General features: G+C 40.6%; 1 protein-coding gene and 1 long non-coding RNA gene across 4 annotated transcripts in view; both read left to right on the top strand.

Annotated features, from left to right (window-relative positions):
- The window catches only part of bbx (BBX high mobility group box domain containing), a 43348-nt gene extending 31498 nt beyond the window's left edge, over positions 1 to 11850 (top strand). For all 3 annotated transcript variants that reach the window (XM_088638953.1, XM_088638951.1, XM_088638952.1), the window contains exons 12-18: positions 410 to 1232; positions 2081 to 2219; positions 2754 to 2902; positions 3092 to 3181; positions 3787 to 3948; positions 5007 to 5211; positions 6220 to 11850. In XM_088638953.1, coding sequence (XP_088495079.1) covers positions 410 to 1232; positions 2081 to 2219; positions 2754 to 2902; positions 3092 to 3181; positions 3787 to 3948; positions 5007 to 5211; positions 6220 to 6307 — 1656 coding nt within the window. In that variant the 3' untranslated portion in view covers positions 6308 to 11850. The remainder of the gene's footprint in view (positions 1 to 409; positions 1233 to 2080; positions 2220 to 2753; positions 2903 to 3091; positions 3182 to 3786; positions 3949 to 5006; positions 5212 to 6219) is intronic.
- Positions 1 to 15046, top strand: part of LOC148658048 (uncharacterized) — a 283796-nt gene extending 268750 nt beyond the window's left edge. Inside the window, exon 2 of the long non-coding RNA XR_015940022.1 lies at positions 14670 to 15046. This is a non-coding gene — a long non-coding RNA (uncharacterized LOC148658048). The remainder of the gene's footprint in view (positions 1 to 14669) is intronic.
- Positions 15047 to 16789: the final 1743 nt, after the last annotated feature.

Below are 16789 nucleotides of genomic sequence, written 5' to 3'. Positions count from 1 at the left end.
CTGCTGGAAGGAAACAGTACTACCGGGTATCTTTTTTCTCATTGATTCTTATTCCTGCCATTTATTAAGAATTCCTGATACTTATTATAAATATTATTAATCAGTCTATTATGTTAAAGTAAAACTTATATATATATTTCCTTTTGCAAGTTTTAGTAAGTAAAACTCAATACTCTTGTCATTAATTAAGTACAGTACATAGGTATTCTTCAATCATCAGTATTCACATATTCAGTTTCACTTGCAACAGCACAAAACCTGTAGATTACCAGCAGGTAGAAGTTTTACATGGAAAACTGTGGCGATAAAAGGGCTTTTGGTAACATGTTTCTGTTATATTTATTGTATTATATTATATGTGCTGCGAAGGTAATTGTTTTAAGCTGACCAGCTTCTGCGTCTCCTTTAGATGTGCCTGGCATCGGAGGAGGGGAAAATTGAAGCTCTGACCCCATCGCCGATGGGCAACTCCAATCCAGATCCCTCTGCTCCAGCGGGCATCTCCCTGGGCAGCCGAGCAGGGATGGACACCACGTCACTAGGCCAGGAGACCCAGGCCGCCCCCGGCGTCACTCTCCCCTCGTCCGCCTCTTCCTCGGCGTCCTCCTCTCCCGTCGACCCCAGCCCCCCGAGTCTCAGTCAGCCCAAAAAGGTGAAAAAGAAAAAGAAGAAAGACCGGGACGAGGCTCCGAAGGCTGACAAGGGTTCGCCGAAAAAGAGCTGCAAGAAGCGTCAGTCCTCCGAGTCCGACCTGGAGAGCGTCATCTACACGATAGAGGCTGTGGCGAAGGGGGACTGGGGGCCAGGGGAGAACACAGGCGAGACACCCAAGAAAAAGTCTCGACCCCCACCCAGTGAGAAAGGAGACCCCGGGGAGGTCAGCTCACCAAAGAAGAAGTTGAAGGCCAAAGTGAAAAAGCCAGCCAAGGCGAAAGAGCCGGGATCTGTGGAGGACTCTAAGCCCCCAGAGCTGCCCGTGAACGGCCCCCCAGCCATCGAAACGGAGGCGGAGGAGGCAAAGGTGAAGACGGAGCCCCCCGCGGGCACAGCGGAGTCAGCACCCCAAGATCTCCCCCTGCTCCTCGTGAAAACGGAGGAGAAGGAGAAGGAGGGTAGCACAAGACCAGAGAGCTGTGGGTCGAGGAAGTCCGAGAGGGCCTGCAAAGGCGCTCTGTACAAGACTCTGGTCTCTGAAGGAATGCTGACTTCACTGCGAGCCAATGTGGATCGAGGTAGGGCATGTGATTATTATGATGATCACTGCTTCAGGTGGTCACTAAAAATCAAACTAATTCATTTATTACTTCTCAAGGTCGCGTTTGTCACGACTATAGTCCCCCCTCCTTAAGGGTGCTCCAGCCCTTTCACTAAATACTTCATTCTCTGCACCTGTTTCCCATTCCCTGCCCACCTTAAAAGCCAGGCGCTGACGCTCTTCCGGGCTCTGCATCTGATTTCCATATCGTGCGAGTCCGGGACCAGGAAGCGCCTGGTCCCGTTAAGGTTTTAACCTCCGTTCCCGTTCCTGTTCCCCGTCCGCCGGTTCCGACCCGGCCTTCGTGGTTTTAATTCCGAGTTCTGATGGATCTCCTGGTTTTGGACTTACCTTCGTGTTTTGGATACTCTATGGATTATTCTTTGGGATTGTTCGCATCGGCCACACCTCCCCCGTGCACCAGCGCACCTTGGACACGCCCCCCTGTCTTCAGCCCTGTTTTCCTGCATGACGTTTCCCTAGTGTTCCCCCACTCCGTCGGACTGTGTTGTCCGCATAGGGTCCGGAAAGAACTGTTCGTTACAGCGTTCATCAAATTCTTTAGCTTCAGTCTTAGGACAGTCTTTATTTAACAGGCTGACTCCATTCCAGAAGTATTCCCTCTACTAAATTTGGAAATTTACAATTCCTGGCTTAAAAAGGCGTCACATTTTTTCTGCAATGTTCCGACCGGTTTTGCAGAGTGCAACTTAAGTTAATGTTTGGTAAAAGCAGAAAGAATTTGGGTTAATTTTAGTTCCCGTGCTGGTCTGTATTGGTAGATGAGTAATGGAATGACTGTTCTTTCTGGGCTTTGATCTGCAGGTAAAAGAGGTTCGGGGCGAGGCAGTGTCTCTGATCACGAGGGTGGCTGGACCGATGATAGCTGGGCTTTCGCACAGTCAGGGACCAGCAACAACAAGAAGCTGAAAAAATCCAAATCTAAGGAGGAGTGTATTGCTGGGTGAGCAGTTACATTGTATGGATTTCTGTTAGAGCCTTTTTGAAATATTTTGCTGTATCTAGTTTGTGCTTTTAAGTAATCATTTAAGTCTTTCAGAATTTATTGTGTTCTTAGTGACCTTAATGCCGTCTTCATTCTGCTTTAGTTTTATTTGTAATGCTGAATCTTCTACTTTTTGGGCTAACTTCTACAACAGTGTACTAACATCACATTACCCTCTGTGTGCAAGAGTCTTTTTTGTTAAAGATCTTACATCTCAACTACAGAGAAGCATGCAAAAAACCTTTAACTTACTGGGTCTGTACATATACAGTACCAACAGTGTCATAACTGTGAGCAGGGACTTCACAAAACAGAACAATAATAATCTCTTTTTCACAGCTTCCTGTTAGCTGGGAGCTCTAGTTTAAACACAGGTCCAAGTCTCGTCTTTTATTCAGCTGAAGACAACCCTTCATTTAGCATCTCCAGGCTCTTTTGTATATAAGTTCATCTAAGTATAGTAGGTGTAACTATTTTCCATTTTTCGTGCAGTTTGGGGAAGCTGGAAGAAGAGTTTGAAAAGAAATTCAACAGCCTTCCACAGTATAGTCCTCTGACATTTGACAGGAAGAACACCTGCACCACAAAGAAAAAGCGAAACAGTGGGAATGGGACAGTGGAGCAGCCCAAACCAAGCAAGGGTGAGCAAAGGTCATGGACGGAGAACAGCTGGATGGAAAGCACCCATTCTCTGTGCTTTCAGTCCTGCAATGTGGAGTGTTACCGTTGTCACTTGTCTTAAGCCTAACAATTGCTCATTTCAGTTGAGAATGACATAGATCTCATGTAACACATCATGTTCTGTTCTTTTTTTTCTGTTTTGATCTTAGGTTCATCCCCATCTCAGAAAAAGAATTTATTCCACAAGATTGTTAGCAAGTACAAGCACAAAAAGGAGAAACCCAATACATTGGATAAAGGTGAAATAGTTTGCTCACGTTGTGTTGCCATTTTCTCGTCCTGTTAAAGTATCCGTTTAGTTTCCGATTGTTTGAGGAGTGTGTAGCCAGAGCAGAAGGAGGGTAAATTTGTAGATCGTGACCTGACTTTGTGGATTGTGTTAGTACCACAAACAATAAACGCCACTTCACAGGCCGCACAAGAGGGTAGTGATCATTTCACTGATCAGCCAGACCACAGAGAGGTGTTGTGATCTTGACAGGATGTAGTAAAGAGATCGCAGAGCCCATTTCATCTGTCACTGAAGTGGCTTATTTGTTTCAACTCATACTGCTAGATTCTCTCCATCCTTTTCTCCCCTTTTGACACTTGATAGTCTCTGTGCACCTTATGCATACTACAGAGATTTGTAGAGGATTAACAGTGCCTCACTTCTGAATCTGTTGAGTTTCAACATGGAATGGATATTTAGAGAAATAGATTAGGGTAGCAGTCTTTGTTTTTTTATTTTTATTTTTTTAAAACCTCCACTGTGGTAGAAAAACAGAAATCAATAATATGCGGGCCTGGATTGTCTCCAGGCACGGTCCAGATCAAGCCCAGTGACCTGTGTCTTTATCTGTAGCCATAGCAATGCAAGACCCTGTCCAGAAGGCCAAGCTGCCTCAGTCCTCCAGCACAGCATCGCTGGAGGCCCTGCTGGTGGGCAGCCAGAAGAGAAAGGCGAGGAAGAACAAGATAACGCACCTGGTGCGCAGCGCAGATGGCAGGGTGTCTCCTGCGGAGGGTGAGTGGCGGGCACCTCTGGGTGTCACTGGCTTATTCATCCACGAATTTCAGCAGGCTGCCCCTTCAAGGATCGGAGAGGTGCAACCACGCGGAAGGGTGTCCTGTTCCAGGCAAATCCTAAAAATAGACGCGTACTGTATAAGTTCCAAATATTTCCAAATAAACTCCCTGTAAACTTTTAATAGATGATATGAAAGCCAACTGCGTGCCAGTTTGCTTGAATGTCATCGATCCCAAAAATCCTCATATCCAGAAGAGGGTTTCCAGATAAGAGGATTTTTCGGATGGGTGAGATCGAAGCGATGACACCAAGCCTAAAGGAAGATGATTAGGACAACACCACAGTGCTAAAAAAGTGAAATAAGTCAGGTAATACGATAAGGTAATGTTAATATAGTCAAACACAAAAATCCAAGGACAGATGGTGATAAAGCACAAACAGAAACACCATGGATTGAACCAGGAAACATTCAGCAAGGGAGAAGAAAGACAACTGGCTGAACTGGTGGGGGGTGAGAGAAACAGAGGTGCGCAGGGATTTAGTTTTTTTATTTTAATGTTCTTTTTTTTGTTGTTGTTTATTCATTTCTTTGATTTACTTTTTTCCGGTTGCTTGAGGTTTCTGGAAGTGTGATTATTGAGTGTGAAGTTGCTTGAGGTTTCTGGCACTGTGATTATCAGATACGCGGGAGTTTACTGTAACTGTCAGCAGGGGTATTGGTCTGAAAGGCAGCACAGACAGAAAGCTCATGTGGAGACACTTTTTGATTGACATTTCTTAAAATGTTTGCTTTTCTTCAAATTACGTGCATTCTTAAGTGTTGTACACCGTACAAAAACTGGTTTCTGTGAAACTGTCAAATACACACAGTCAACTGTGAAGAAGGTTTAACTCGTTTCCCTCTGCCTTGTAATGCTTCCAATGTGGAAGGCAGCTACAGTAAAACTGGACATCCGTCCATTTTAGAAGAAAAGGGGCTAAACCTGCCATTAAAGAAGTAGAGAATTTCTTGTGGCAACCTGGTGTTGACTGTGGTGTTACGTTTCTGTTCGCAGAAGACAAAGCCAGAGACCTGGCACAGGACCAGGAGGAAAAGCCATTAACCCACGAGACTTTATGCAAAGATGAAGGGTGCTACACAGAACCCCAGGCACAAGACGCAAGCAGTATTACACAGGACAGGCCCAGTGTGTCCAATCTCCCAGCGTTCTTCAGTCTGGCTGCACTGGCTGAGGTGGCAGCCATGGAGAATGCGCACAGGTAAACAGTCTTTCCTTCACTTATTTTAAAAGATAGTTGCCCATCAAAGTAGTTGAGCAAAGTACATCTGGATCATTAAGCATCATCATGTTTCATTTTAGTTTTCCATTTCAGTGAATCAATATTTGCTTTATCCTGGGAGTTTCTTCATACCTTCATACCAGTCAGAATAAAACATATGCAGTAACCTACTTTTAAGGTTGGTGACTCAAATAAAGCAATCACATACAGGAGTAAGCGGGATTCTCTGTGCTGAAGGATGCCTATAGTTTCACCACCCCACCAAGAACCATTATGGCTAAACAGTTCTCTTATTTACTGCGGCATGTGTGCGGTCTTCCTCCAGTGCACCAGTTGTTGGGGTGACCACATTTTCTTGAATAAGAGCCATGTTAAGGGAGTCTGCTGTACTGCCTCACTGAATGGAGCAAGCATGGCGTTCTAGTCCGATCAGGTGTACCATTCAGCTGTTGTCATAGACTTTAAATGTGAAATAAATTACTCACACAGCTTTCAGTGCACCAGGCTCCCCATGGAGGTGCACATTTTGTTTGTTGTAACTTATTCTGTTCATGATGGTCACTCCAGTATCTTAAGTAAGAACGTATGAAAGATTACAATGGAGTGTTTGGCCACTTTTCTGACATTAAACTTCACATAGGCAATATACGTTCTTGCTGTTATTTCTTGACTTTTAATGAGACAGGAATTTTGTGTACTGTAAAGGGCATACACAACCCCGGTTTCATTTTACGTTAACAGTTTAAAATACTTGAAAGATAAAATGCATTTTATGTCATTGCTTGACCTCACTGCACAGTCTTTGTAGCATCTAAATAGCTAATCCAAATGTGTGCTACTAGATTCCTATGATAGCTAGTTTAATAACACAGATACTGCACTAATGTTTGTGTTAGTAGGAATGCCAGGAAACAGGTGTTTCTCTTAAGGGCACCACGGCTCACGTCATGCCGCTTCAGGGTGATTTTGTGTCCTCTCTCGTTGCAGAAGCCAGCACCCTGTAACCATGCCTCACGAGGGACAGTCAAATGAAATGGCCCAGACTCCTGTACTCATCTCCTGCGCTGACCAGTGAAGGCATGCAGTTTTTAACAAACACACTGTGCTTTTGTTACCTAACCTCCTAGCCATGTCCTGAAGACGGAAGGTCGCAGTAGGAAGTTGTCCTGAGTACATGAGGTTCGGCTCTGCTCTGGGGGAGGGGAGCCCATTGGACATTTTGGGTAGGGGACGGGGGCGGCTCCCCAAAGAAGCCAATTGTCAGCAAGGACTGGAGCCGAGCTGGTCCCAGAGCTGGGCTTTTCCACTGGGTGGCTGTGACGGGTTAGCAGATAATGTGCGAGAGAAGGCTGCCTTTTTAAGGTCAAGTTTTGAAAACAAAAAGTGCATTTAAAAAAATAGAAATTCTACACGCAGTGTATTTTTCCACATTTTTTTTATTCAGCGTTGCCTGCTTACTAGGGTTACCTGTTCTTGACTCTGCTAACCAGATACTGTATACTCGGTGCCGAAACAGAGAGAGCTCAACTGTGGCGTCCCGTCATGCGACTGAAGGAAACCTAGTAGCTTCCTGAAAACCTTCCTCTTTTTAAACTAGCGATCACAGTAATGCACAGATTTGTCTTCTAGCACACTGATTGCCTTTGTATCCTTAACTCTGACCACATGACCACCTGTCTGTCCTAATATCTAATGCTGCAAGCAGGGGGTCAGTCTGTGGACTATAGAGTGTGGTGTACAGTAGACTCCTCTTAAAACGAATTGGCATGATTTATAGAAAAGAGTTATTGGAGCAATTGGAAAAGGTTCACCTGAGATACTTATGAAGAATTAATTTCACAGCTTATTTCAGTGGTTATTTTGTGCCGTCAGTAACATGAAATGTCAGGCGACAAAACAAAGGCTGAAAAGCTAAGACAGTAGATGAATTTCTTAAAGAGAAATGTGTGTGTGTGAAGTGATTCAGAAATAAAAGGCTCTCAAATTCTGTATGAAGATTCAGTTGTAGGATTGAGGTTTCCCTTCAGCTGACCAACTGAAATGTGTTGTATTGCACATAAAAAGTCCCTTTGAGAAGACAAAAGGGGAAATTCTCTCCATTTTCAGCAGGAACTGATGTCACGTTTTTTATAAGGCATTTGACTTCAAGGAACTTGCCAAATTTTCTGGGATGTTCTGAAGTAATGCTGAAAGAGGAAAGAAGCTGGAATAGCTTCTATATCTCCCACCCATTTTTATCACATCAAGTTTCACATCCTGGTTTAGATATGGATTGGGGCTTCTACACTCTCCGATAAACTGAAGTGCACATAATGAAAATCCGAAAATATCCAAATTGTTGTTGGGGGTGAACACGTTTTAAGTTTCAAGTGAAGGGAGTCTGCTGTACTGCCTCACTGAATGGAGCAAGCATGGCGTTCTAGTCCGATCAGGTGTACCATTCAGCTGTTGTCATAGACTTTAAATGTGAAATAAAGGACTCGCACAGCTTTCAGTGCACCAGGCTCCCCATGGAGGTGCACATTTTGTTTGTTGTAACTTATTCTGTTCATGATGGTCACTCCAGTATCTTACGTAAGAACGTATGAAATATTACAATGGAGTGGAGGCTCTTTGGCCACTTTTCTGATATTAAACTTCACATAGGCAATATACGTTCTTGCTGTTATTTCTTGACTTTTAATGAGACAGGAATTTTGTATAAAAGGCATACACAAAGCCTGTTTCTTCTTAAATGAACAGTTTAAAGTACTTGAAAGATAAAATGCATTTTATGTCAATGCTTGACCTTACTGCACAGTCTTTGTAGCATCTAAATAGCTAATCCAAATGTGTGCTACTAGTTTCCTATGATAGCTAGTTTAATAACACAGACACTGCACTAATTTTTAGCTAGAAAAAGCTTAGTTTTCTACTTTTATTTAATAGGATTCGTACTGATCAATTCTTCCTTTTGTGTTCCTTTTTTAATTTTTAAACCCTGTTTTTCTCCGAAGGACATATTCAGTCCATTAATATTTGTGAAAATTACTGTCAGCATCAGAAGCATTTTTGAAAGAAAAAACATTAATTGCTTTGTTATGGGTTATTTGTTCATTTTAATTTAACTTGAGGCATTCATTCCTTTTTCAAATAGCCTGTTACAGCTGTAATCCCACTGCGTGTTGTGTAAACAATCTTGCCATTCCTGTTGTACAGTATATTTTTTGTTGGGTACATGTGCCATGAATGAAGGCAGATTTTAGAAAGGTGTTTCTCAGTAATCCAACATAGTCTCATTCTTTTTAATGTTGTTTGAAGGGGCATGCTCCAACTCCCAGGTCCCCAACTCCTGCTGAGACCTGTGTCTTCATACGTTTTGTTCCAACCTTAGTAGTCGACTAAGACAACCTGATTATTTTCTTTGCTGCTCATGCATAGGATTATTAATATGGAATTTTACAGTTGATTATTCAGAACATTCACTTCATTAAAGCTTGATTTACTTAGAAAAAACACCTAGAAGTATTACTTATGCAGAAACACTAGGATCTCTAGATGTTGGAGTTGGAGACCCCAGTACAATCTGGGGGCATATACTACATCTGTAGCTGACTGCCTCTTAGGAAACCTCAGAAAAGCAGTAGCCTTTTGTCATTGTTTCACCATTGTAGAGGTTGGCCCAGTTAAAGCCCCCAGAAAAACCCTTGAATGTATTAACTCCTACTTTTTTAACCACGGAAACATTAAGTTTAACTTTAGGTTCAGTCAGAGCTGCAATTATACGAGATGATTTGTGATGTATAGAGGTTTTGTGCAGCCTGTTTCCTAACACGAATTTCCCTCTTTTAACCTAGAGATCTGATCCTTCACAAGAGTTTGCTTTTTTTTTAGCTTCAAATGAGCATATCTCTGCTTTTGTGTGTTTGGGGTTTGGGTAACGATGCTTCAGACCTACTGGTCTTGTTATGTCATCCCAGTAAATATTATTCACTCTCTGAACCACTAAGATACAGAAAGAACTGCATACGTTAAGCCTGGGGGACCTGTGGCACAAAGATACCTAGTTTGTTGGAACTGAAGTAGAGGAACTCCTGTAGATCTGCCCTTGTTAATGGTGCAGTGCTACTATATCTTGTTTATTGAAACAAGGAAATTTATATAATCCTTTTATTTTGGATCATGTATTCATTTCTACTTGTCTTTTTAATTCCTTGTAAGGTTTTTTTGTGGTACTTTTTTTTCCCCAAGCAATGTGTGGAAATGCTTTGTATTTTCTTTCATTTTTTCTTTTTTGACATTATTTTTTTCTTCCTAACCTCAGAGGTCTCTCTTTGAGGGCCGGTTTACTGGATTAAGACTGTTGTCAAAATGCTCAAAGACAAAGGCAAAAACAAAAAATGATGTATCTTTGCTTAATTGTTAAGCAGATAAGCACTGAGAAATACTGCACGCTTCTAGTTCAATAGTTACTGTTTCACCTCTTTCAGGATTATATATTCATAAAGCTACTGCTTCTCCCTTTCTGGGCAATGTCTGCTGAGTATTTACATAGTATACGCATTTTTGAAAGACAAGTTTTGATACAGTATATGTACCATCCTCTTTTTTTCTTATTTTAAAATTCGGAAGAGATACGTTATTTCCCTAAACACGGATTAAGATCATCTTGTTTGATCAAAAATGAATTCATCTTCTTTCCCACAGTGCGGTAAAACAAAAGTTGTAAATGCTTTTCATTGGACTGTTTTTGGACTGTAGAACCACAGTTCCGATGTGAAAAAGGCACTTACTGTTCTCTCTAGACTGGGTCAGCAAAGTACAGTATCCTTAATTTCCTGTTTCCGAACTAGACAATGCCATTTAACTTGTATCAGGGAGACTTGCTTTGAATAAGAAAAGTCCAATGAATTTGGAAAGAAGTGGATCAAGAGCTTCACGATTAAGAAAAGACGTTTAAAACAAAGTGCCGTGAAGGGTATTTAGACGTCTTGTGTGCTAGAAGCCCTCTATGTGATGAATATGCACAAATGCTTAAAACATTCTTTAGGATATGGCACCTGATCCAGGATTTGCACAGAAGGGCCGTTTGAGCTAATTCCCCTTCAGCAAAGCACATGAATGAACAATCAGTCATTTCTTATAAATAAGCACAGAATGCCGCAGAGCTGATTGCGTTTAGAGATGTTGATGTACATACACTGTACAGTAACAATAGCGGGATGGTAACAAAACACACTTTTTAGCAGACATTTGCCAAAGAAAAGGGGACGGTCTATTTAAAAAGGATAGATTAGCAGTTGCACTGAACTTTGTAGGGGCATTTATACTTTCAGGTAACCGATGTCTTATATCAGCACAACTCGTTTCGGACCGGTATTTCTGGTGTTGTTCTGTGACTTAATCTTGTAGTGGGAATGGTAAAGAAAAACACTTGACACCTTTTCAATGCCTCTTGTAAAAAGACAATATTTGCACCTTAAAATCCTAAACCAAAATATCTTCTCACATTCTTCAAAGCATGTTCCCCCCCCCTCTTCCCCTTCGCCCTCGTTGTTGATCATCATGCTCGCGACAGCCTTTGCCTCTCCAAGAGACGCCCGCGTCCGCTGATTGTCTTTTATTTTGTGTATGTAAATATGAATGAAAGTATTTTAGGCAAGTTGTGTCGATTAACCAATGATTTGCAAAGTCTGGCATGAAGTTGGTTATAAAGAAAAAAAAGAGTATATATATATGAAAAACCGCCTGTTCCACATATTTTTCATCCCACCATAGAATATCATCCTTCACGTTTTCTAAATAGAAGATGCCTATATAAATTTAGAGGTCCTATATTAATTAAACTATTATTGATAATATCCTTTTGTGCTAGTACTGTCTCTTGAATGTAATGGATTTTGTACCTGTATTTTTCTATTTATGACTCAATCTTGACTTTCCAACATGTGATGGATTCTTAAGGAGGATTTTTAGGCCATTTACACAAGTGACTAGTTTGTTACAACCTGTTGGTAATTTACATGAGAAATGCTGTACCGATTACTATGTGGAATTTGCGCATCAACATGGTTTCTGTGTGTGTAATTGTCAATGAATGAAATTAAAGAGTTTTATTTCTGATCAAGGCCTCCAAACCAGGTAACACCATGATATTAAGGAAGGAAACAATGAGCTCCCTCCACTTGATAGACATGCGTACAACTGCAGAAAATGCCAAAACCCTCTGTAATTCTGTTTGAATATTTTTGAATCTTTTGTTTCTTCAGATAGTCTTAAAACCTGTATATGCACCCAGAAAGTTTATAATCTACCTTAAACTTGTCAGGAATGTATGTCAGTGAGTTTCAGGGAGGTTCTGCAGATCTATGATGTATCCTCTTCAAAAGTGTGTACAATGTGTGCTTGATATAATTTATGTCAAAAGTACTGTATCATGATGTATATGGATCTGATTGTTACAGCCCATTTGGTAACCCAGCCTTGCCTTACTGACACCCTGATTAGAAAGGGATTCCTTAGCCATGCACTCCAGCCCATTTTAATGAATTGTCTGTCATAACACTGTCTGCTGATATAACACTGTCTGCCGATGCAACTATTATCTCTTGAACACCTATTAAAATAACCTATATTATATCTGCTGCTTTTAAATTTACTTCTTCTGAAATGTACTGTAGATGCACACTTTCTTCTTGGATCAAGATGTTTTGATACATGTTGCCTAGCAGTGTTTGTTTCAACTTTCCTGGAATTGTTTTGTCGAAGGTTGATTCTTAAAATTCCTGTTTCCCTTTGCTTTGTAAGGACGATAATGAGCATAGAAATAAAAAACTGAAACCCAACTGCACCCAACTCCCCTCTTCCACATTTTAGCCCACAGTGTGGGAAAAACAAGAAATGAACGTCTTTGAAATATTGCCAAGGGTTTGCACTCAAATCGGTTTAAAGTGGAATGACAGTACCCAGAGACTGAGAGACAAATTCCCGGAAGGTTTCTGTGCCGGCGCTTTAGGCTGCTGACTTTACGAGGCTTAAACACAATGACCATGATGCAGTTATTTCACATTTGAGATATTTAGTCACAGTCATGTGTTTAAAACCAAACAAATATGTTTGTCTGGTTTGGCACGGGATTTTTCAAAAAGCCCCACAGACGATGCCTGTTGTGTGAAAGTGTATTTTTAGTATTCAAAGGAAAAGAAAATCAGACTTGAAATTGATGGAAGGGGGGTTCTTTATTTAATTACATTATTATCTCTTGTATGCCGCCATTTCTCCAAATTCAGACTTCTAAGTTTTCTGTTTGTGTCTCAGAGTCCTCAAAGAATGACATTGGAGTGATCACTGAATATTTCTTAAGAAATGTGTTGGTACAGGGTCCTTTACAGGTAGCAACAGATCTTTTCATGTTTGAGCATGTATTTAGCTTGCACAAATCTCTACCCAAAAAATACCATATGGTTTCCAAAGAGCTAATCTGGGTCCACAGACAGCTATAATCTTGCTCTTGGTATTTTGGCTGTAGTTCTAAGTAGACAGCTGTACCATGTGCACATATTTGGCACAGTGTGTGGTGATCCTCTGGATGCTCAAATGTCCCGGTAATACAAGATACTGTAGTACAGTAAGGCCCTTACTAATCATGGCCTCCTAATAATCCCCCTCTATGAATTGGCTACATTACTCTGCTCTCCTCCCCACTGATAGCTGATGTGTGGTGAGCGTTCTGGCGCACTATGGCTGCCGTCGCATCATCCAGGTGGATGCTGCACATTGGTGGTGGTGGAGGGGAGTCCCCATTACCTGTAAAGCGCTTTGAGTGGAGTGTCCAGAAAAGCGCTATATAAGTGTAAGCAATTATTAATTATTATTATTATCTGACTGCTGATGAGCTTGGCAGAATTTCTTATGGTTTGTAGCAGGGATATCATTGTAGTTGGTATACTGATGGTATTCCAGCTAGCTTAGGAGTGGTACCTATGGATCATGAGTCTATGTATCCCCCATCACACACAAAGGCATAACAACATAGATCTATTGTGATTGCTTAATTTCCAGCCTCAGGGCTACTTGAAGAATACATTCCTAAGACAAAAGAATTCCAATTTTCCCTTTCTTGATATGTTATCTGTTCATGGCTGATGAATGATGCACTTCAGACTATTTCGTTGTGTTCAAATTAATGTCTTACAGTACAAAGGACATGGAAGTTGTTTCTAAAATAAGATTTTTCAACGTGACCTCTTTACACCTAGAGTGAGGAGACAACTCTTGAAACCTAATCCCTGCTTCCTCGTTTTTTATCTAGATTTCAAAATACCCCATATTTTAAGATTAAGGTTATGCTTTACTTTATATAATTAAACATGGCCTATTTTAACATCATGAAATATTTTCTGTTTGCAGTGGATTGGACCGAAGTCAAGTATATTTAGGCCTGTTCGTTAATTCTAGGTAATATTTAACAATTGAGTGCTGTGCTTCCTAACAGTTTGATGATTCTACAGTACTTTAGATACGTCACCAAGACAACCACCTCCTCACCTTCCCATCACTGAAGGAACACAGATTTACTACAGCAAACACCAACATGTCTATACTGTCGCCATTGAAAACGGAGCTAAAACTCAAAGGTTGTGTATTTCAGTCTGCACATTACTTAGTGCTGGCTTGCCTCACCTGTGTAAGACTTGAACCCAGCTACTCATACCAAGAACTTACTTTAAACTAGTCCTCATATGGACCAATATCATGCTGCTGTGCAGAAAGACGTGTTAACCGTGAACAAAATCACCCCGTTTCTGTATGGAAATACAGTAATGTGTTCAACGGTGCTTAGCCAGTGTAGTTCTACAAACACGCACATAAACACACTTAGACAAAAAGGTCTCCCATTCCCTGGGATTGTCTGGAATTTTAGAACTACTGCACGAGTCACTGTTTTATTATTTCAGGAGACTTTGAAAGCCAAACTGGATTTTGAACGCTTGTAAATTCTGTCATCACCCTCAGCTAGCAATACTACTACAAGGCCAGACTCATACAGTAGCTACTCATATCTGCTGAGATTACCTGGCACTTTAATAATTTTGGTGTCTTTGTTTAGTTTGTAGATAGACAAAAGCTGGGAACATAAATACTGCATAAAAACTGATCTGATAACAGCAGAGGCAAAGGGGAAGCAGAGGCCTTTAACTAAAGTGGTGCTCCACTGTAGGACAGCCTTGTGAACCACACTTGAGACTGGGATTAACAGGAAACAGTGAGCGGATCTTGTAGCTCAAGCAGATTAGTTGTCAAGATGGGGAAAGATGTATACTGTACTGGATTTGGGAGCCCTTTCACAATCTTGTCAACAAGTGAACAGTGCATTGGAAATCATTTTCTGTTTCTTTTTGGGACATATGACTTGGCTCCCACGTTTTTTTCCCCCTTTTTGTTGCTGTTATTTCAAGTACAGTGCATAGTGTTCCCATGTTACATGCAATGACTTACATAGATTTCTGTATGTTGAAAAGAAGGTGCCTGTGTACATAGCTCCCTTGTGTTGCTTTACCTGCAGAATCCCTTATTTTCCTTACTGATATGTGAAATGTAAAGATATCAGATATCTAGATAACCTACTTGTAAAGGGTCTTAGATCAAAGCCACTAGCAAACTATTCAATTGCTTCATTTGAAGAAAATGACCAGTTATTTTATATTGTGCTTTGTTTATTGACTCTTATTAGTTTGTGACTTTTTCAACTACTCCTATTCCTAAACTTGTATGCATATACAAAACTGTCCTTTCCTTTTGCTAGCAGGCAATAAAGATGATTACATGTTTTTCATTTTCTTGCTTTGTGCATCATTCTTGTTGTTGTAATTATTAAAAGTGTTAATTTTGTAATTGGTGTTTGGACATCAGAGGCAGGTATTATGCAGACAGAGGAAATTCAGTGTTACAGTAGGTTTTGTCTATCAAAAGAGCCACTACACCCACTCTTATTTTTTGTGGCCCATTCTAGAGGAAGACTAGTTTACACTCCAATTAGCATTTCCTCAAAGTCATCCTCACTCATGGACACTGGAATAACATTGCATAACCAAGTTGTTGCACCCCAAAGCATGAGCATGTCAATTTTGGCATTACAATGTTTAGAGAAATCACTCTAGACAACTGTATTTCTCTCTCTATAGAATCCTGCTTAAGCTAGATCAGGACATAATAGTGTTTAGTGAAACTAATATATTTCAGTTCCTTTTGTCATCCCATAGTGCTCTTTTCTGAGACTTAAAAATCCCTTTCTTGTGTAAAAAACCCTACAATGTTGGAAAGCTATTGACTAGCTCCAGTGTGTATACTTTTTTGCCTACCAACAAGATGTTCCGCTTCTTTCGTTTTTAATAAAAGCTAAAAACCTAGTTGGGATTTAATAACGAGATACGATGATTAATCACTCCACTTTCTCTTTACAGTAGGCATCGTGATGTGTGTTTTTGCAAGTTACAGTACAATATGTACAGCCATACAGTATAGCAGATAAAGTATACTATACAGTAGATGCTACATATTCTGAAAAAAGGGACTTCAGAAGCAAGAAAGGTGCTCAGAAAGAATGTTAACTGTATATATTTATATGGGTCATTGTGGGAGGATTATATAGGTCATGTCTGTGCATTTGAACCCCTGGAGTAATCAATATTAGGTACAGTACATGTAATATTTCAAACTTTGCCAGCGAGACTGATGACCATCCCACTAACACGTACGCAACTTGAAATACTGATTGAATTTCTTTGAAGTGAAACTCGTATTTTATTTCCTTTTGTGTTCTGGGTTTAGCAGTGTTGTAAAAGCTCGCTATGACAGCAGTGAAGATGTTGGTGGGCGATGTGAGCTGAAATGCACGGACAGGAAGAAGGTGCAGGAAAGCCTGTCAGCACAATACAGGAAGCCTTTGAGTTCTGCTGAAGTCTCATTGTCACAATGGGTTCACAGGTACTATCACTTTTTTTCATCTATGCTGTTTTCAGGAGTTTTACTTCTTTTACAGGTAAGACTATGGCTTTTTTCTAAAGCTGCAAAATGTAGCTTTTTTTTTTTGCCCTGGACAGGTCATACAGTGATTTCAGGCTATGAGTTGTGATATGTGGAAAGGGACATATAGTAGAAAATACCTGTCAAAATACAAATTTACCAAATAATGTCAAAAGAAAATATTGTTAATGTTCTTAGTTATTATTTAGGGGCAACCATCAAACTTGTGGATTGTGGCTTGCCAGGACCGGGGCTGGTCGACCAGGACTGGTAGAGACTGTAATAGTCTCGAAATAATTATATTTGACAAGCCCTAACATTTATTTGGTTTCCGATTCTTGCGAAGCGTCACAAAAAAGAATTACCCAACATTACTTTAAGACTCCGTCTCTCTGTTGTGAAAAGAAAATGCAGGGACTCGTATTCTGTTTGGATACAAGTTAAAAATAATTAACAAGTAAGAGGCAAGAACAGACTGCAGTGTAGAAGTCTACTGTATTCTGGGGGAGTTCCAAAGCTTACTATTTGTTTTTTTTGTGTTTAGTCAGCATGT

This window comes from Lepisosteus platostomus, chromosome 7, assembly GCF_059453375.1.
Source record: "Lepisosteus platostomus isolate fLepPlt1 chromosome 7, fLepPlt1.hap1, whole genome shotgun sequence".
NCBI classification, from domain to species: domain Eukaryota; kingdom Metazoa; phylum Chordata; class Actinopteri; order Semionotiformes; family Lepisosteidae; genus Lepisosteus; species Lepisosteus platostomus.
This window is presented reverse-complemented; position numbering and strand designations above follow the sequence as displayed.